The 22,964-nt window shown below is 28.9% G+C and overlaps 2 protein-coding genes across 2 annotated transcripts in view; both read right to left on the bottom strand.

Moving 5' to 3' along the window:
* Positions 1 to 22,964, bottom strand: part of LOC136776642 (ras-related protein Rap-2a) — a 50,334-nt gene that overhangs the window by 5,393 nt on the left and 21,977 nt on the right. The gene's annotated exons all lie outside the window — the stretch shown is intronic.
* LOC136776787 (uncharacterized) lies at positions 2,962 to 8,639 on the bottom strand. Its single transcript, XM_066732636.1, has 12 exons — positions 8,631 to 8,639; positions 8,407 to 8,529; positions 8,113 to 8,235; positions 7,815 to 7,934; positions 7,514 to 7,639; positions 7,332 to 7,418; positions 7,109 to 7,231; positions 6,966 to 7,032; positions 6,766 to 6,875; positions 3,843 to 5,741; positions 3,596 to 3,772; positions 2,962 to 3,400 (listed from the first exon to the last, which is right to left on the bottom strand). The coding sequence occupies exons 4-12, from the start codon at positions 7,858 to 7,860 to the stop codon at positions 3,192 to 3,194; spliced, it is 2,844 nt and encodes a 947-aa protein (XP_066588733.1). The 5' UTR covers positions 7,861 to 7,934; positions 8,113 to 8,235; positions 8,407 to 8,529; positions 8,631 to 8,639; the 3' UTR covers positions 2,962 to 3,191.

Below are 22,964 nucleotides of genomic sequence, written 5' to 3'. Positions count from 1 at the left end.
TACGCACTGCTTTATAATATCTTAAAGTTTGAATCAGTGAATCAAAGCTTATATACATTTTCCTAGTGTCGTCTTTAAGCTTAATCTTGAAAGCTCTTTTATGGAAAGGACTGTACATTGCTTTCTCTATATAATATCACGGAGAATTTGGACGGGAAACGTGAATGGAGTGCTATAATGAAACTGGGAAAGCTTTAGCTAAATATATATATGTATATATATATATATGTTTATAAAAGGACAGATATGAGGACCATCCTAAAGTATCGTATACATTTGTATACATTGATATACCTCGTTCTCAGGAGTCACATTTCGCTTTCATTTTTTAAATGTATATCATTTCTATGAAGATATAAACCAAATTGATATTCTGTTATGTATTGATAATTAAAAGGACTTTTCTAGTATTAACATAGAATTGGTATATATTGCGTATACATTGCAAAATTTTTAGTATACATTAATTAAAGAAGGTTATTTTATTAATTTTACAATCTATTGAGAATGAGGTATATTGAAATGCAATAGATTTGATGAATTCAATGATTATTATTATAAATCGATAATTAATAGGACCGAGCAAAAAATTTTTTCAATCTCGCTAATGTGGATTTATATATGATACAGTAGTTCGAAAAAACGAGTAGCTAAAGTTTATAGAGGATATTGAATGTATTACATTAGAAAACAGGTCAGATCTTGTCGGAAGTATAAAATCAACTTAAGATACTTATACTGGCCAGGCGTGAAGCGAAATTTTCGTTTATGAAAAATGTGTATAAAGCAATCCAGGAAATCAACATCTAACTATATATTTTATTTGTACTTCACTATTATGCCAAATCCATTATAATTCATCGCAATCGTAGTAGATATATTTTAGCACACTTATTAGCGATATAATAATCTGCTAAACAAATGAGAGATATAATTTCTATTAGCAAAATCAACTATCTTTTCGGATAAAACCACAGGTGTCACAGTTTGAATGAATGATTTAAAGATTTTGCTATTTGCTATTTAACGAACGGACCCTCCGTTAAAAAAATTGAGTGTCTACATAAAATATATATGTTGGAAATAAATTAGATTAATGAATCTATGATCGTCTCTTACATTTTAAAAACATCTAATAATATTTCATAGAAGCTTCATAAACACGACTTGCTTGCAATATAAGTAGTTCTGACATTACTGACAATATATAATTAAGTGTTTATATATATCAGTAATTAAAGGGACCACAGTTTTGATATAAAGATAGAAATCAGGACCATGTAAAATGGTTTCAGTTTAATATCTATTTCTTGCTTTAAAATCCATTCTTTTGAGAAATATAAAAGGTTTGTCGTCTAGCATTTTATCTTGTGTGTATGTCAAAACACTATCATTATATCATATTTATTACACCAATCAATTTACATTAAGATTGATCTAATTCCACGCAGTGCCGACTTTATCATTGTATCAAAGCTTTGGTTCTTACAATTACTGATATATATAAACAGTTAATTATATATTGTCAGTAATGTTAGAACCGCTTATATTTGTAGTAAGTCGTATCCTCTTTTTCCAGCTTCTTTCAATATTATGGAATCTTTTTAAAGCCTCAGATATAATAATAGGATTCATTAATATAATTTTTATCAATCATTTTTTACGTAGTTACTGAATTTTTATAACGGAGAGTCCGTTTGTCGAATAATAAAATGTTTTAATCTTTCATTCAAACGTTGATACTAGTAGCCTAATCTAAAAGTGTAGATGATTTTGCTGATAGAGAAATTATATCTCATCTGTTTAACTGATTATTCGATCACTAATAAGTGTCCAAATATATTTCTACTACGGATACGATGAGTTGTAATGAGTCCGGTACATTACTGAAATACAAATGAAATATTCGGTTAGATGTCGATTTCCTTGATTGCTTTGTACGCATTTTTTATCAACGAAAATTTCACCTCACCTCTACTACATATGTATATATATATTTTTTATATTTATTTTATTTTTCCGACATATAGCTCTTCTCTGCTTTCAATGATGACAATACAACATTAATGCTTTCAATGATAACATATAATATCATGTGTTTAAAATTTGGTTTCAAAAATGGTTCTTGTTTAATTAGATTTATGAAAACAAGCGTTTTTATATATCAGTAATTATTAGGACTAAAGTATTTATCTAATGGAGTAGAACTCGGGTCCATAGAAAGAACCTTCAATGTGAATATAAATTCATTACATTAAACATTGTGCTCATTAATTGGGACTCATTCGACGTTGATTCTTAATACAGTCTGAGGTATAAGTAATGGAAACTGCATATTCAGAAGAGAAAACGGTTAAAATTCTCAACAAAAATATTAGACCTTCATATGAGATATTTCTCCCAACAGACTGTAATCAACATTACAATAATTTTTCAGTTTTACTATAATTAATTCCAATTTAAAGTAGAACTGTACTTAAAGAATATTTCATACGAAAGATACAAAATTTATTTTACTCTATCCCTAGAATCAGCAGTGCATAAAATGAGCATATACAAGAAATAAAGATTTTTCAGATTATTATGATGAAAGGTTTGTTTAATTTATAGATTTAGTACGCTATAATAACACCTATGAGTGATTGAGAAAACAAATGATCTGTTATGATTAAAAATGGTATTAATTTTACTGATAGGAAGGTAAGTGTTTATTTAATGATAGGAGTCAGCACCATTTAAAATATCTTCAATTTTATTATAAACTCGTTTATATAAAAAAACAATTCATATATATTTATATATTGGATAAAATCTATGTTAATATTATAATACATTTAGAACATTAAACTTTCCAACTGAAATCATTGAAGTTATAATATCATTATAAGATTAAAGCTACTTTCTATACAGTTCTAATAACTATCAAACCATAATACAATTATCTGTGTTATGTTGAAATAAATTACATGTGAAATATGATCCAAACGCAATGGTTATAATTTGTTAAAATAAAATAAACTGTGTTTATTAAAATAACTAGCATTAATTCAAATTTTGCCTGTAATTTAAACTAATTATAATTAGAATAAAAAATTAAGCAATAATTCTGTTATTTTACGCAAAAACAGATAAATAAAACTCGGAGCTTACAGTAATAATATGCGATATAATAATATTCATTTTAATATATTTTATATTCTTCTTTTAATCTGGTTATTCACCCATGTTTTTATAGTAGCAGAATTTCTTGTGAAGTAGCCTGGATATTTTTTTTTCAACTCTAGTATTTCCTTAAAAGAAGGCAGTGTTCTTGATTCAATGTGATGTCCGAACTCTTTAAGTGCAATTTCCTTTTCTTTTTCGCCCCACCGCTTACGAGTACACTTTCCAAATGGTGAAGCTAGATGCAAATATGAAATAAAATTAAAGTCTCATTTTGTAAAGATTAAAATAATAGAATACTGATTCTTGGAGTAATATAAGGAAAGAATATCAGAATACATAAAGAATTTGTTTTATCTTACTACATAACATTTAAATCAAGATAGTATAAAGCTACAAATACTTAAGAGAAGAATAATTAATAATTTTTTACTTGATCGTTTCTTCTTCATTGGTAAATTTTCTGCAATATAAGTGAAGTTATCCTCGTCAAGAGGGAATGCTTTTTTAGGAATAATTTCAGCCGAACCAGCTTGATTTTCTAACCATTCCGAGTCAGTATTTCTACGCACTCTCTTCGTTGGCGGATCATCTACATTTTCTTCTATACCTATTAAAAAAATAGAATATAATGCTAAACTGATTAGAAAACAAGTAATAAAATTTATAGAAAATTATACCGCTTTGATTGTCCACCGAATCATCACTCTCATCATTTATATCGTTACCGTGCACTATTTCTAAAATTTTAGATATCTGCAATATTTCTTTACTAAGTACAGGTTGGCGATAATGCTCTTTATGAATTTTATCTGCGTGCCCCATGAAGGCAGCCAGATCTGTAAGCTCGTCGTCTGTAAGGTTCAAAGAAGAGCAAGTGGTAGCCAAATGCTTTCGCAAGTTTGTACCACGCAATGCTTCAGGGTTACTTGCTCCACACTCTTCTGAAAATTTTTTTAAAATGAAATAAGCTCTAAGATATTTGTAATCACCCTTAAGTGTGCCAGGAACACCAAAAAGATAAGGGTTTTTAGGGTGTACTTTGGCACTTTGGCGGTATTGGAGCAGTATCTTTATATATTTGAATGCATCTCGAGTTAATAGTACTGACACTGTTTTTCCCAGCTTGCCTCGTATGATAAAGCGCATGTATCTCAAAGCAGTTTTCTTTTGCTCTTCTGACATTTTTTTAAATGAATCACCGAATGTTTTTTCATTAGCCGTTTCAAAATTATTGAAATCTTCTATGTAGCAGCGCTCCATTTCTCCTGCCCTACGTCTATTGAAGAGCTGCACTGAGATTAGTGTAAATTCGGCCAAATTTTTCCAATCATTGTACGAGAACTTTTCTTTAAGTGACGAATAACATGTTTTCATTCCATTATTTAAATACTTTATTAGCTTTTGAATGTCTGATCTAATAGGCAATATCTTTTTTAATTGTCTTCGCTTTTGAAATTGAGTCTCAATTGCTACGCGTGCAATTGACGAAGAATAGTCTTCGGTTATCAGTTTCAAAAACTTTTCTACTAATTCTAGTTTTTCTTTATCATCCCGCAATATATACACTGTAATAGCTCGTTTACTTATTTGCTTTAATAAAGTGCCCATTGCAGTTGCCGTAGATGGAGTTTTAAACCCATTTCCTGTTTCATTTATTCCTGCCAGGGTTTGAATTGTTTGAATACATAATTTATAGTATTTCGGATGCAAAACCGAAAACAAATCATTTATATCGCTATCCCTTTTTTTAATTTCATATAAAAATCGACCAATTTGACGTAATCTTTGACGAATCATGTCGTAGAAATGTGCGTCTTTATATTTATCACAGAGTTTATTTCCAAAAAGAATGCACAACTCATCGTAACGAATTGTCTTTGTAATGGTGTCCTCTCTGAGTGTGGGAAATACTCGTTGACGCAATACGTCACAAGCAACTTCATGTATGCGTCCAGCAGTTTGTCTTGACTTAGTTAATATATTTCTATTACTTTTATTCCTTTTTTTATTACAAGTGCGAAAATGGTATCTAAGAGATGATTTAGAGTATGAACCTTTACATTGAGGACAAAAAGCGAAGTCAACTGCTCTTTTATTCAATTTTTCATTGGGGCGTCTCATTACCTTCAGTTCGCCTTTATTTGCTTGAGAGTTTGTATTATAATAAAATTGACTTTGTTTTCGGATTATATTAATCAACATTTTTCGCTCTCGGCGTCCTTTTGGTATTAAGAGAAACTCTTTGACCTCTTTAATATCCCCATGCTTTCTTGATAAGTGACGACTCAGTTTAGTTTGATGAGTATGACAGTACATACAAAAATCTTTTTTAAGTCCAGATTCAACACTACTAACGATCATGGCCTCATCGTCAGGTACTCTATTTTCAGATGTATTTTTTATAGAATTCGATACATTCAATGTAGTATTAAGTGACGAATTTTTACTGATATATGCTAACGTAGATTTGTTAGATTCGTTACTTCCTATTAAATTTACATTAGAAACGTCTGAGTCAGAAGTATCAGGCTTATAACTTGAACCACTTGTATTGTTGGATTCTTCTTCCCATACTTCTAAAATAAAAATTAGACTTTATACAACCTGAAAATTACAATTATATTGTATCTTAAAGTTATTAAACAATGAGAATATTTAGTCGAAGGAGGTGGGGACATGTATTAAGCCCACTTGATGCGGGGATTGATCCAAGACTATCAATTATTAAATAAATCCAAAGATAAAGTGACAAAATCGAAAAAAACCAAGTGAGGTGGGAAAAGCAGTGATACGCGAATTATTTTTCTATTATTCCTATTAATCTCCCCCCCCCTCCCGCGCTCTCTTAAACCACTCTATTTTTCTATGTCTTTAAAATGTATAATAAAAATTAGTTTACTAAATTGCCTGACTGTTAGAACAAAGAAAACAAAAAGTATAACAGAAACAACGTGCGGAGCAATGTTCATGTTTTTCGCTCTATTATACTCTCACTATCATCAGAAATAGTCATACGGTTTAGCTAGCAATCGTACAAAACTAATATAGACAGATGTTGGTGAAAAGTTATATAGGCATATATTCTGACAATTTAAAAATCTTCATTGAAATGTATAATTTTTCTATTAATTATGGAGCTTGAATAAGCATATAATTAACAAGAATATTAACATGTACCCAAATAAGCAATTTACGATTTAACGTTGTCAAAAATAATATATATATATAATATACTATAATTTATTGAAATCATGCCACAACTGAATTAATTTATTTAACAGCTACCAATTCTATTTATTGTGAATAACTACAAATCGAAAATTGTTCATATAAGAATGAAAATTCAGTGCCAAATTTGTAATAATTTGTAGCATTTTAGCTCGATTGTAACGAATTTTAAATTCTTGTGAGAACTAGTTGCACGTAAGTTTACATTAAACCTATTTAAAAACGAGAACCGTAGAGACAATTGCCTTAAACCATAACTATCTTCCCCTTCGACAAACTAATTAAGACTTTATATATAAGAGAAGGTTGGATACAATTATTTGTTATTTGGAAATTAAGATATCTTATAAACATTCTTTGAGTAAGGCTTACCATTCTCAGGCAGATTTGATCGATCAATTTGTGGGACACATGAAACTTCCTCAAAGCTTTCATTTCCGTAGCTTCCTAGATTCACGTCTTCCATTATAATTGAGCTTATTCTAGATTTTTTAATTTATTAAATCAAATGATGAATTAATATAAATAAATATTTTTTAGTTAAAATAAATTTATAAGAAAATTAATCCAACCTTATATCATTGGTTGCTTCTATAGAATAACTATAATTAATGTTTGTTTTACTATGCTCAGAGGCATCTGCAATTAAAATAAAATTATTTAGCATAAGGATTTAATACAAAGATTTAATTAAAGGAGCGAACAATTTTTATACTTAGTGAGGAATAAGGAACTACAGCATTTGATCCATCAGTAGAAATAATATTATCAGTAGTAATAAAATTATTATGATACTCTGATTTTTCTTGTTCATAACTATCATTTTGTTTACTTAAATCTAAAATGTTTCAGGAAAAGAGTAATAAAAAGTAAAAAAGGTATATATACGATTTTACACATTCACCTTTGCTACAAATTACAAATTTATAATATTTTACCTTCTGAGAAATTTTCATTTGTAATGCAAGTATTGTTAAAAGCACTCCAAATATCAGTATTAGTACCAGATAATTTAAAATTTACAGCTGTAACATATGTAAAAGTACACGCAAATTAAACAATAAAAATTTAAGGAAAATTATAAAGAATTAAATGAATAAAAAGGAAGAGGACCATGTACCTTCACATTCCGTTATTGTGAGATCATAGGCACTGCTATTATGTAATTTATGGTTATTACTATCAACATTATTCAGATCAGCTACATTATTCTTATGTATATATAGATTATTTTGGGAATATTGCCCTGAAAGAAAATTTTACACAATCTCTTAATTATCAATTTATATCATTTCTTCGTAAACACACAAAATTTATATTTTCTCTTAGCCACTATAAATATAATGGTAACTTTAATAGTTACAGAAGCACACAAGCACTTAAGATAAATATAATATAAACAGAGCTAAGGAAGATGATACCTTCATATTCATGAGTATTAGATTCACCAGGAACGGCAATAATCATCTGATCAATAGAAATACATGTTCCATCTGATGAATCTCTTTGATAAATATTGGAATCATTATTTTTACACTGTGCTGAAAATGAAGAATGTGAAATACTTGGAGTTACTAACTTTTATATATCACATTAATAATTTGGATAAATAGAAAATCTTCCATGTATTTCTGCAGCAAACCTTACGTTACAGAATAACATGCAATAAGTTTTCAAAAATTAAATGGATTCTGTGAAAAGAGTTTAGGGAACAAATACCTTCGCATTCAATGGCCCTAGGTTCCCCAATTTTATGACCAGTGTCTGATTGTAGAGCAGTGAAGCTTTTTTCAACAGCTGAGTCTTTTTGACAAATAATGGTTCCATTGTTGTTACACCGTACTGAAAATGAAGGTTATGAAATTCTTATATTTACTTACTTTTACATGCTAAACATTAATAATGTGCTCTGATTTCCAAAATTTTTCTAACAGGCCACTTACGTAATAGAAGAACATGCAATGTTTTCAAGAAATAAATGGATTCTACGGAAAGAGTTTAGTGAACAAATACCTTCGCATTCAATGGCCCTAGGTTCCCCAGATTTATGACCAGTGTCTGATTGTAGAGTAGTGCAGCTTATTTCAACAGCTGAGTCTTTTTGACAAATAATGGTTCCATTGTTGTTACACCGTACTGAAAATGAAGGTTATGAAATTCTTATATTTACTTATTTTTACATGCTAAACATTAATAATGTGCTCTGATTTCCAAAATTTTTCTAACAGGCCACTTACGTAATAGAAGAACATGCAATGTTTTCAAGAAATAAATGGATTCTGCGGAAAGAGTTTAGTGAACAAATACCTTCGCATTCAATGGCCCTAGGTTCCCCAGATTTATGACCAGTGTCTGATTGTAGAGTAGTGCAGCTTATTTCAACAGCTGAGTCTTTTTGACAAATAATGGTTCCATTGTTGTTACACCGTACTGAAAATGAAGGTTATGAAATTCTTATATTTACTTACTTTTACATGCTAAACATTAGTAATGTGCTCTGATTTCCAAAATTTTTCTAACAGGCCACTTACGTAATAGAAGAACATGCAATGTTTTCAAGAAATAAATGGATTCTACGGAAAGAGTTTAGTGAACAAATACCTTCGCATTCAATGGCCCTAGGTTCCCCAGATTTATGACCAGTATCTGATTGTACAGTGGTGCAGCTTATTTCAACAGCTGAGTCTTTTTGACAAATAATGGTTCCATCATTGTTACACCGTGCTTAAAATGAAGGATATGAAATGATTGTTACTACTCATTTTTACAACCCATACATCAGTAATTTTTTTATATACCCAAATTTGAATATTTTTCCATAGCTCCCTTTTAGGTAATAGAATAATATGCCAGAAGTAATAAGAAATTAATTTGATTACATGATAAACGTTTAGAGTATAAATACCTTGGCATTCAATTTTACTAGATTCACTAGTGTTAAGACCAGTATCTGTTTGAAGAGTTCTGTAGCAAGTTTCGATAGCTGAGTCTTTTTGAGAACTACTGGTACCTTCATCGTTAGACCGTGCTGAAAATGAAGGATATAAAATGCATGTAATTACTAACTTCTGCTTGCCAGGAATTATTAATTTGCTTAAATACCAGAATTTCAAAACTTTTTTACAGCCTTCTTTACATAATAGAATAACATGCAATAAGTAATCAACAATTTATTTAACTGTAAGGATAGAGTTAATAAAATAAATACCTTTATATTCTGTAGCTCTAAGATCCCCGGCATTAATATTAATTGTATTTTCTTTATTAGCCAAATCACATTTGCTTTTAGTTTCAGCTTTCCTATCATTGTTTCTTCTTTTGACTTAAATTGAAAAATAATTTTTAGTTTTTTCTTTATATTATTGAATGTCATCTTTATAGGTTTAAAGCAAAGGAGCAAATGTGAATAGTTTATGCAATTACCTTTCCTCTTCTTTGGTTGATCAGAATTATCTTCTTCAGCTTTTATGGTCTCCAAACCGTTTTTTTCTAAATCATCTTTTATCTTTATAAGATTTTTGTGATTTTCTGAAAATCGAAGGAAAATAATTTAATTGAACGATGTAGATGGTAAAAATAAATCTACATAATTTTTACTTACTAGAAATTTTAATGATTTCACCAGCATATCGTTTACCATCTTTATATTTAATGCTAAGATCACCATTTTTACATGAAATATCTGTTTCTTTACAGATATAATATATATTATCCGTGAATAAAACTAAAGCATACATTTTGGAGTCTATACAAATGAAGTATACTTTTTGAGACAATGGTGATTGTTTTATAAATTGGCTTTGTTAGAAAACCAACGAACAATATGCACACGAGCCATGAGGAAGTCCAAGGAAGTCTAGAAGTTCTGGAATGTTCTTCAACTGTTTAACGCTGAAAATTTTGCAACACTGCCTTAAACAAATTCCGAGCATTCATGACGTTTTTTGCTTGTTTTAATTTATCGGCAGCGGCAACTGTGACTTCCCGCGGTTAGAATTTGAATTTTACCCTGTAAAGCCAGTCTGGGTCTAAGCGGACCCCCCACTCTGACTACCCAGCTTATATAGTTATATAGACTCGGACGCCATAGTAGGGGGACGATATAGACGCAGACTGGCTTCACTTGTAAAACTCATTCTAACCGCGGGAAGTTATAGTGGCCGCTGCCTAAAATTCAAAACAAGCAAAAAACGTCCTCAAATCATCACATTTTTTTAAGGCAATGTTGCAATATTTCCAGCGTTAAACAGTTGAAGAACATTCCAGAACTTCTAGACTTCCTTGGACTTCCTCATGGCTCGTGTGCATATTGATCGTTGGTTTTCTAACAAAGCTAATTTATAAAACAATCACCATTACCGCAAAAAGTATACTACATTCGTTTAGACTCAATAATATAAGCTTTGCTTTATTCACGGATAATGTTTATTATATCTCTAAAGAAGCAGATATTTCATGTACAAATAGTGAACTTTATGCTGGTGAAATCATTAAAATTTCTAGTAAGTAAAAATTAAGTAGATACATTTTTTACTATCAACATTGTTTTGTTTAATCATTTTCCTTAAATTTTCAGAAAATCATAAAAATCTTATAAAAATAAAAGATAATTTAGAAACAAACGGTGTAGAAACTATAAAAGCTGAAAAAAATAATTATAACCAACCGAAGAAGAGGAAAGATAATTAAATAGAATATTCAAATTTGTTCCTTTGTTTAAAACCTATAAAGCTAATATTCAATAATATAAAAATAAAATAAAAATTTTTTATCAATCCAAGTCAAAAAAGAAGCAATGATAAGAAAGCTGTAACTAAAATCAAATGTGATTTGGCTCAAAAATACAATAAAATTAACATTAATGCTGGAATTCTTAGGGTTATAGAACGAAAAGGTACTTATTTTCTTAAATCTATCCTTACGGTCAAATCAAGTTTTGATCACATTATGCATGTTCTATTACTTGAAGGGGGCTATAAAAAAGTTTTTAAGTTTTACTATTTCAGCAAATTATTAATGTATGGCATGTAAAAATGAGTAATTATATGCACTTCATATCCTATACATTTTAACCACGGTGTAACAAGGATGGTAGCAGAATTAGTCAAAAAGACTCAGATGTCGAAACATGTTACAAAACTCTTCAAACGGATATTGGTCATAATACTGGTGAACCTAGTGGCAAACAATGCAAAGGTATTTATTATCTAAACGTCCGTATAGTCAAATTAATTTTTTATTACTTCTTACATATTACTCTATTACTTAAAGGGGGCTTTAGAAAAATATTCACATTTGGGTATATAAAAAAATAATTAATGTATGGCTTGTAAAAAAAAAAAATGAGTAATGACAATCATTTCATATCCTCCATTTTATGCACAGCGTAACCATGATGGAACCAGTATTTGCCAAAAAGATTCAGTTGTTGAAATAAGCTGCACCACTGTACAATCAGATGCTGGTCATAAAACTGGGGAACCTAGTGGCATAGAACATGAAGGTATTTGTTCTCTAAACTCCTTCCGTAGAATCCATTTATTTTCTGAAAACTTATTGCATGTTCTTCTATTACGTAAAGTAGGCTATAGAAAAATTTTGATACTTTGGAAATCGGAGCACATTATTAATGCTTAGCTGGTAAAAGTGAGGAAATATAAGCATTTCATTTCTTTCATTTTCAGCATGGTATAACAACAATGGTACCAGTATTTGCCAAAAAGACTCATTTGCTGAAATAAGCTGCACCACTGTACAATCAGATACTGGTCATAAATCTGGGGAACCTAGGGCCATTGAATGCGAAGCTATTTGTTTCCTAAACTCTTTCCACAGAATCCATTTATTTCTTGAAAACATATTGCATGTTCTTCTATTACGTAAGTGGGCTATAGAAAAATTTTGGAAATCAGAGCAATTATTAATGTTTAGCATGTAAAAGTAAGTAAATATAAGAATTTCATAACCTTCATTTTCAGTACGGTGTAACACCAATGGTACCAGTAATTGCCAAAAAGACTCAGCTGTTGAAATAAGCTGCACTACTCTACAATCAGACACTGGTCATAAAATTGGGGAACCTAGGGCCATTGATTTCGAAGGTATTTGTTCCCTAAACTCTTTCCACAGAATCCATTTAATTTCTGGAAACTTATTACATGTTATTCTGTAACACAAGGTTTCCTGCAGAAATACATGGAAGATTTTCTATTTAACCAAATTATTAATGTGATATATAAAAGTTAGTAACTCCAAGTATTTCATATTCTTCATTTTCAGCACAATGTAATAATAATGATTCCAATATTTGTCAAAGAGATTCATCAGATGGAACATGTATTTCTATTGATCAGATGATTATTGCCGTTCCTGGTGAATCTAATACTCATGAATATGAAGGTATCATCTTCCTTAGCTCTGTTTATATTATATTTATCTTAAGTGCTTGTGTGCTTCTGTAACTATTAAAGTTACCATTATATTTATAGTGGCTAAGAGAAAATATAAATTTTGTGTGTTTACGAAGAAATGATATAAATTGATAATTAAGAGATTGTGTAAAATTTTCTTTCAGGGCAATATTCCCAAAATAATCTATATATACATAAGAATAATGTAGCTGATCTGAATAATGTTGATAGTAATAACCATAAATTACATAATAGCAGTGCCTATGATCTCACAATAACGGAATGTGAAGGTACATGGTCCTCTTCCTTTTTATTTATTTAATTCTTTATAATTTTCCTTAAATTTTTATTGTTTAATTTGCGTGTACTTTTACTTATGTTACAGCTGTAAATTTTAAATTATCTGGTACTAATACTGATATTTGGAGTGCTTTTAACAATACTTGCATTACCAACGAAAATTTTTCAGAAGGTAAAATATTATAAATTTGTAATTTGTAGCAAAGGTGAATGTGTAAAATCGTATATTTACCTTTTTTACTTTTTATTACTCTTTTCTTGAAACGTTTTAGGTTTAAATAAACAAAATGATAGCTATGAACAAGAAAAATCAGAGTGTCATAATAATTTTATTACTACTGATAATATTATTTCTACTGATGGATCAAATGCTGTAGTTCCTTATTCCTCACTAGGTATAAAAATTGTTCGCTCCTTTAATTGAATCTTTGTATTAAATCCTTATGCTAAATAATTTTATTTTAATTGCAGATGCCTCTGAGCATAGTAAAACAAACATTAATTATAGTTATTCTATAGAAGCAACCAATGATATAAGGTTGGATTAATTTTCTTATAAATTTATTTTAACTAAAAAATATTTATTTATATTAATTCATCATTTGATTTAATAAATTAAAAAATCTAGAATAAGCTCAATTATAATGGAAGACGTGAATCTAGGAAGCTTCGGAAATGAAAGCTTTGAGGAAGTTTCATGTGTCCCACAAATTGATCGATCAAATCTGCCTGAGAATGGTAAGCCTTACTCAAAGAATGTTTATAAGATATCTTAATTTCCAAATAACAAATAATTGTATCCAACCTTCTCTTATATATAAAGTCTTAATTAGTTTGTCGAAGGGGAAGATAGTTATGGTTTAAGGCAATTGTCTCTACGGTTCTCGTTTTTAAATAGGTTTAATGTAAACTTACGTGCAACTAGTTCTCACAAGAATTTAAAATTCGTTACAATCGAGCTAAAATGCTACAAATTATTACAAATTTGGCACTGAATTTTCATTCTTATATGAACAATTTTCGATTTGTAGTTATTCACAATAAATAGAATTGGTAGCTGTTAAATAAATTAATTCAGTTGTGGCATGATTTCAATAAATTATAGTATATTATATATATATATTATTTTTGACAACGTTAAATCGTAAATTGCTTATTTGGGTACATGTTAATATTCTTGTTAATTATATGCTTATTCAAGCTCCATAATTAATAGAAAAATTATACATTTCAATGAAGATTTTTAAATTGTCAGAATATATGCCTATATAACTTTTCACCAACATCTGTCTATATTAGTTTTGTACGATTGCTAGCTAAACCGTATGACTATTTCTGATGATAGTGAGAGGATAATAGAACGAAAAACATGAACATTGCTCCGCACGTTGCTTCTGTTATCCCTTTTGTTTTCTTTGTTCTAACAGTCAGGCAATTTAGTAAACTAATTTTTATTATACATTTCAAAGACATAGAAAAATAGAGTGGATTAAGAGAGCGCGGGAGGGGGGAGGGGGAGATTAATAGGGATAATAGAAAAATAATTCGCGTATCACTGCTTTTCCTCCCTCACTTGGTTGTTTTCGATTTTTTCACTTTATCTTTAGATTTATTTAATAATTGATAGTCTTATACCAATCCCCGCATCAAGTGGGCTTAATACATGTCCCCACCTCCTTCGACTAAATATTCTCATTGTTTAATGATTTTAAGATACAAAATAATTGTAATTTTCAGGTTGTATAAAGTCTAATTTTTATTTTAGAAGCATGGGAAGAAGAATCCAACAATACAAGTGGTGCAAGTTATGATCCTGATACTTTTGACTCAGACGTTTCTAATGTAGATTTAATAGGAATTAACGAATCTAAGAAATTTACGTTAGCATATATGAGTAAAAATTCGTCAGTTATTCCTACATTGAATTTTTCGAATTCTGTAATAAATACATCTGGAAATAGAGTACCTGACGTTGAGGCCGTGATCGTTAGTAGTGTTGAAGCTGGACTTAAAAACGATCTTTGTATGTACTGCCACATTAATGAAACAAATCTGGTTTGACGCTTATCAAGAAAGAATGATGTTATTAAGAGGTCAAAAAGTTTCTCGTAATACCAGAAGGACATCGAGAGAACAAAACTTTGATTAATGAAATCTGAATAAAATTGAATTTTTTAATAAAAATAATTCACATGTAAATAAACGCGAACTGAAAGTATTGAGAGAGAAGCCTAATGAAAAATATAATAAAACAACAGTTGACTTCACTTTTTACCTTTAATGTAAAGGTATATACTGGAAATCAGCTCTTAGATACACTATTTGCACTCGTAATAAAAAAAAAATAGAAATATATTAACTAACTCACATAGACTGCTGGACGCATACATGAAATTGTTTGTGATGTATTGCGTCAACATGTTTTTGCTATACTCAGAGAGTTTACGATTAAAAAAACAATTCAATACGAGAGGAGTTGTGCATTCTCTTTGAAAATAAGCTCTATGATAAATATAAAGACGCACATTTTTACGACATGATTCATTAAAAATTACGATAAATTGGTTTTTTATATGAAGTTAAAAAAAGGGCTAACTATATAAATAATTTATTTTCCGTTTTACATCCAAAATTGAAAATGCATTTTTTCTGCGTGCCGCATAGAGGCAACTAAATCTGTAAGTTCGTTGTCTCTAAGGTTTAAAAAAGAGCAAGTGGTAGGCAAATGCTTTCACAAGTTTGTACGACGCAATGCTTCAGGATTACTTGTTCCACACTCTTCTGAAAAATTTTTAAAATGAAATAAGCTTTAAGATATTTGTAATCACCCTTAAGTGTGCCAGGAACAGCAAAAAGATAAGGGTTTTTAGGGTGTACTTTGGCACTTTGGCGGTATTGGAGCAGTATCTTTATATATTTGAATGCATCTCGAGTTAATAGTACTGACACTGTTTTTCCCAGCTTGCCTCGCATGGTAAAGCGCATGTATCTCAAAGTAGTTTTCTTTTGCCCTTCTGACATTTTTTTAAATGAATCACCGAAAGTTTTTTCATTAGCCGTTTCAAAATTATTGAAATCTTCTATGTAGCAGCGCTCCTTTCGGATGTAAAACCGAAAACAAATCATTTATATCGCTATCCCTTTTTTTAATTTCATATAAAAATCGACCAATTTGACGTAATCTTTGACGGATCATGTCGTAGAAATGTGCGTCTTTATATTTATCACAGAGTTTATTTCCAAAAAGAATGCACAACTCACCGTAACGAATTGTCTTTGTAATGGTGTTCTCTCTGAGTGTGGGAAATACTCGTTAACGCAATACGTCACAAGCAACTTCATGTATGCGTCCAGCAGTTTGTCTTGACTTAGTTAATATATTTCTATTACTTTTATTCCTTTTTTTATTACAAGTGCGAAAATGGTATCTAAGAGATGATTTAGAGTATGAACCTTTACATAGAGGACAAAAAGCGAAGTCAACTGCTCTTTTATTCAATTTTTCATTGGGGCGTTTCATTACCTTCAGTTCGCCTTTATTTGCTTGAGAGTTTGTATTATAATAAAATTGACTTTGTTTTCGGATTATATTAATCAAAATTTTTTGCTCTCGGCGTCCTTTTTGTATTAAGAGAAACTCTTTGACTTCTTTAATATCCCCATGCTTTCTTGATAAGTGACGACTCAGTTTGGTTTGATGAGTATGACAGTACATACAAAAATCTTTTTTAAGTCCAGATTCAACACTAATAACGATCATGGCCTCATCGTCAGGTACTCCATTTCCAGATGTATTTATTATAGAATTCGATACATTCAATGTAGTATTAAGTGACGAATTATATGTTTTCATTCCATTATTTAAATACTTTATTAGCTTTTGAATGTCTGATCTAATAGGCAATATCTTTTTTGATTGTCTCCGCTTTTGAAATTGAGTCTCAATTGCTACGCGTGCAATTGACGAAGAACAGTCTTCGGTTATCAGTTTCAAAAACTTTTCTACTAATTCTAGTTTTTCTTTATCATCCTGCAATATATACACTGTAATAGCTCGTTTACTTATTTGCTTTAATAAAGTGCCCATTGTAGTTGTCGTAGATGGAGTTTTAAACCCATTTCTTGTTTCATTTGTTTCTGCCAGGGATTTAATTGTTTGAATACACAGTCTGTAGTATTTCGAATGTAAAACCGGAAATTATTGTGCGTGTAGCAATTGAGACTCTGTTTCAAAAACGAAAGATTTTACTTATTAAATCAGACATTCGAAAGCTATTAAAGTATTTAAATAATAGGACAGAAGAAATAGAGCGCTGTTTTATAGAAAATTTCAATAATTTACAAAGTGCTAATGTTAGATAATAATGTAGTCAATAATAAGTTTCTAATTAAGGACGTTGTTGCGTTAAATATCTAATGTACTGTGGGACATGTTTATATTTTAAATAAATAAAATCTTGGTTTATAATTTAATAATTAATATTGATATATATATACATAAATAATTAAAAGAGAATGCAAAATAGGAGACATCTTTTTCATATTTGCATCGTATGTTAATTTAATATCTATATTTGTTCTTTTATCTTATTGAAATTAGATATTCTCGTAAATTAATTTTATTTTATTAGATTTTAATGAACGAGGAGTTATTTTAATCGTATAAATAAACTCTACAAACTTACCAAATTCGATTCTTAAATTTATTTATATAAAATGATAAGAATTAATTTTTTTGATTAGCAATTCGAATTTTTGATAAATAAACGTAGAAAAAAATAGATGCAAACACTTATTTACAAAATGAAATTTGGGGAGGTGTAGAGTATGCGTTTACGATGAAAATAGCTCCTCGTAAATTAAAATCTAATAAAGAATTACATTTTTTTACCAGAATATTTAAGGTCAATAAGAAACAAGAACAAATATAAATATTAAGATAGCATCCAATGCAAATATGAAAATGACGTTTCTTTTTTTTTGCCCTTTAATTATGTTTCAATGGTTATGTATTAATTATTCACTTATAAACGAGGATTTTATTTATTTCATATATAAAACATGTCTGAATGGTACAGTAAATATTTAATATGACAATGTCCTTAAATGATTTTGATGTTTTTATAAATATTATGGAATTATTATTTTTCAATACGGTACAGCCTTTTCTCTTAGAAGAATTAAAATATCAGAAAATTTCATGTTGGTAGAAATGTAGTCTTAAGCCATTGTAATAGGTAATAAATAAGCTCTCATTTCCTTAGAAATCTATAAGTGGAATAGTCTAGTAAATTAGTGTTTAGATCTCTAAATATGACAAAAGTTTAAAAGGCTAATGAATTTTTACGCTTACGTATGTTCTGCAGTAAGATAAAACAAATCCTTTATATATTTTGTTGTTTTCTTAAATTACTCCAAGAATTAGTATTCTATTATTTTAATTTTTACAAAATAAGACTTCTTTCTATTTAATTAATTGTTAATATTTATAAATACATATAAATATGTATATGTATATTAATATAGACTGGAAGGAAAGTACTTATTTAATGGCAGGAGTCATCACCATTTGAAATATCTTCAATTTTATTATAAACTCGTTTATATAAAAAAACAATTCATATATATTTATATATTGGATAAAATCTATGTTAATATTATAATACATTTAGAACATTAAACTTTCCAACTGAAATCATTGAAGTTATAATATCATTATAAGATTAAAGCTACTTTCTATACAGTTCTAATAACTATCGAACCATAATACAATTATCTGTGTTATGTTGAAAGAAATTACATGTGAAATATGATCCAAACGCAATGGTTATAATTTGTTAAAATAAAATAAACTGCGTTTATTAAAATAACTGGCATTAATTGAAATTTTGCCTGTAATTTAAACTAATTATAATTAGAAAAAAAATTAAGCAATAATTCTGTTATGTTACGCAAAAGCAGATAAATGAAACTCGGAGCTTACAATAATAATATGCGATATTATAATATTCATTTTAATATATTTTATATTCTTCTTTTAATCTGGTTATTCACCCATGTTTTTATAGCAGCAGAATTTCTTGTGAAATAGCCTGGATATTTTTTTTTCAACTCTAGTATTTCCTTAAAAGAAGGCAGTGTCCTTGATTGTAATGCATTTTTTTTTCTTTTTCGCCCTACCGCTTGCGACTACACTTTCAAAATATCTTGTCAGTAAAATAAATACCATTTTTAATCATAACAGATCATTTATTTTCTCAATCACCCATAGGTGTTATTATAGCATACTACATCTATAAATTAAACAAACCTTTCATCATAATAATCTGAAAAATCTTTATTTCTTGTATATGCTCATTTTATGCACTGCTGATTCTAGGGATAGAGTAAAATAAATTTTGTATCTCTCGTATAAAATATTCTTTAAGTACAGTTCTACTTTAAATTGAAAATAATTATAGTAAAACTGAAAAATTATTGTAATGTTGATTAGAGTCTGTTGGGTGAAATATCTCATATGAAGGTCTAATATTTTTGTTGAGAATTTTAACCGTTTTCTCTTCTGAATATGCAGTTTCCATTACTTATACCTCAGACTGTCTTAAGAATCAACGTCGAATGAGTCCCAATTAATGAGCACAATGTTTAATGTAATGAATTTATATTCACATTGAAGGTTCTTTCTATGGACCCGAGTTCTACTCCATTAGATAAATACTTTAGTCCTAATAATTACTGATATATAAAAACGCTTGTTTTCATAAATCTAATTAAACAAGAACCATTTTTGAAACCAAATTTTAAACACATGATATTATATGTTATCATTGAAAGCATTAATGTTGTATTGTCATCATTGAAAGCAGAGAAGAGCTATATGTCGGAAAAATAAAATAAATATAAAAAATATATATATACATATGTAGTAGAGGTGAGGTGAAATTTTCGTTGATAAAAAATGCGTACAAAGCAATCAAGGAAATCGACATATAACCGAATATTTCATTTGTATTTCAGTAATGTACCGGACTCATTACAACTCATCGTATCCGTAGTAGAAATATATTTGGACACTTATTAGTGATCGAATAATCAGTTAAACAGATGAGATATAATTTCTCTATCAGCAAAATCATCTACACTTTTAGATTAGGCTACTAGTATCAACGTTTGAATGAAAGATTAAAACATTTTATTATTCGACAAACGGACTCTCCGTTATAAAAATTCAGTAACTACATAAAAAATGATTGATAAAAATTATATTAATGAATCCTATTATTATATCTGAGGCTTTAAAAAGATTCCATAATATTGAAAGAAGCTGGAAAAAGAGGATACGACTTACTACAAATATAAGCGGTTCTAACATTACTGACAATATATAATTAACTGTTTATATATATCAGTAATTGTAAGAACCAAAGCTTTGATACAATGATAAAGTCGGCACTGCGTGGAATTAGATCAATCTTAATGTAAATTGATTGGTGTAATAAATATGATATAATGATAGTGTTTTGACATACACACAAGATAAAATGCTAGACGACAAACCTTTTATATTTCTCAAAAGAATGGATTTTAAAGCAAGAAATAGATATTAAACTGAAATCATTTTACATGGTCCTGATTTCTATCATTATATCAAAACTGTGGTCCCTTTAATTACTGATATATATAAACACTTAATTATATATTGTCAGTAATGTCAGAACCGCTTATATTGCAAGCAAGTCGTCATTTCTCCACATTCTTCAAATATTATTAGAATCATTTAAAGTTTAAGAGACGATTTTGTGATTCAGTAATCTAGTTTATTCGAAAAATTTTGTAATATAATTACTCAATTTTTGTAGCGGATAATCCATGTGTGGAATTACAAAAATTTCACCTCACCTCCATTCTATGTATCTTATATTTACTTTATGCTTGTAAATTAGGTCTTACCTACTGTAAAATATGATAATATAATATTAATGCTATTAAAGATCTTTATTACCATTAATGCTGTATTATCATTTTTGAAATTAAATAAGAGCTATGTCGGGTACAAATAAATTAGAGATACATGGAATGGAGGTGAGATGAAATGTTTGTTATTCCATGCCTAGATTATCCGTTACAAAAATTGAGTAATTACATTAAAAATATTTTCAAATAAACAAAATTACTTAATCATAAAATCGTTTCCTAGGCTTCGAATGACCCTAATGATATTTGAAGAAACTGAGGATAGCACGACTGAATTCCAATATAAGCGGTTCTTACATTACTGACAATATATCATTAACTGTTTATATATATCAGTAATTATAAGAACCACAGATTTGATATAAAGATAGAAGTCAGAACCATGTAAAATAGATTCAGTTATCCATTTATTGCTTTAAAGCCTAATCTTTTGGGAAATATAAATGATTTGTCGTCGAGTATTGCATCTCGTATATGAAAAAATATTATGATTGTATCTGATTTATTATACCAACCAATTTTCATTAAGATTTATCTAATTTCACGCGGTGCCGACTTTTATCATTGTATCAAAGCTTTGGTTCTTACAATTACTGATATATATAAACACTTAATTATATATTGTCAGTAATGTTAGAACCGCTTATATTGTAAGCAAGTCGTCATTTCTCCATCTTCAAATATTATTAGAATCATTTAAAGTTTAAGAGACGATTCTGTGATTCAGTAATCTAGTTTATTCGAAAAATTTTGTAATATAATTACTCAATTTTTGTAGCGGATAATCCATGTGTGGAATTACAAAAATTTCACCTCACCTCCATTCTATGTATCTTATATTTACTTTATGCTTGTAAATTAGGTCTTATCTACTGTAAAATATGATAATATAATATTAATGGTATGAAAGATCTTTATTACCATTAATGCTGTATTATCATTTTTGAAAGTAAATAAGAGCTATGTCGGAAGTACAAATAAATTAGAGATACATGGAATGGAGGTGAGATGAAATGTTTGTTATTCCATGCCTAGATTATCCGTTACAAAAATTGAGTAATTACATTAAAAATATTTTCAAATAAACAAAATTACTTAATCATAAAATCGTTTCCTAGGCTTCGAATGACTCTAATGATATTTGAAGAAACTGAGGATAGCACGACTGAATTCCAATATAAGCGGTTCTCACATTACTGACAATATATCATTAACTGTTTATATATATCAGTAATTATAAGAACCACAGATTTGATATAAAGATAGAAGTCAGAACCATGTAAAATAGATTCAGTTATCCATTTATTGCTTTAAAGCCTAATCTTCTGGGAAATATAAATGATTTGTCGTCGAGTATTGCATCTCGTATATGAAAAAATATTATGATTGTATCTGATTTATTATACAAACCAATTTTCATTAAGATTTATCTAATTTCACGCGGTGCCGACTTTTATCATTGTATCAAAGCTTTGGTTCTTACAATTACTGATATATATAAACACTTAATTATATATTGTCAGTAATGTTAGAACCGCTTATATTGTAAGCAAGTCGTCATTTCTCCATCTTCAAATATTATTAGAATCATTTAAAGTTTAAGAGACGATTCTGTGATTCAGTAATCTAGTTTATTCGAAAAATTTTGTAATATAATTACTCAATTTTTGTAGCGGATAATCCATGTGTGGAATTACAAAAATTTCACCTCACCTCCATTCTATGTATCTTATATTTACTTTATGCTTGTAAATTAGGTCTTACCTACTGTAAAATATGATAATATAATATTAATGCTATTAAAGATCTTTATTACCATTAATGCTGTATTATCATTTTTGAAATTAAATAAGAGCTATGTCGGGTACAAATAAATTAGAGATACAT

Source organism: Prorops nasuta, unplaced genomic scaffold (genome assembly GCF_024137725.1).
Source record: "Prorops nasuta isolate Cenicafe-Biocafe unplaced genomic scaffold, Cenicafe_Pnas_1.2 PNAS00010, whole genome shotgun sequence".
In the NCBI taxonomy this organism is placed as follows: Eukaryota; Metazoa; Arthropoda; class Insecta; order Hymenoptera; family Bethylidae; genus Prorops; species Prorops nasuta.
The sequence above is the reverse complement of the archived record's forward strand: the minus strand, read 5'-3'. Positions and strand labels throughout refer to the sequence as shown.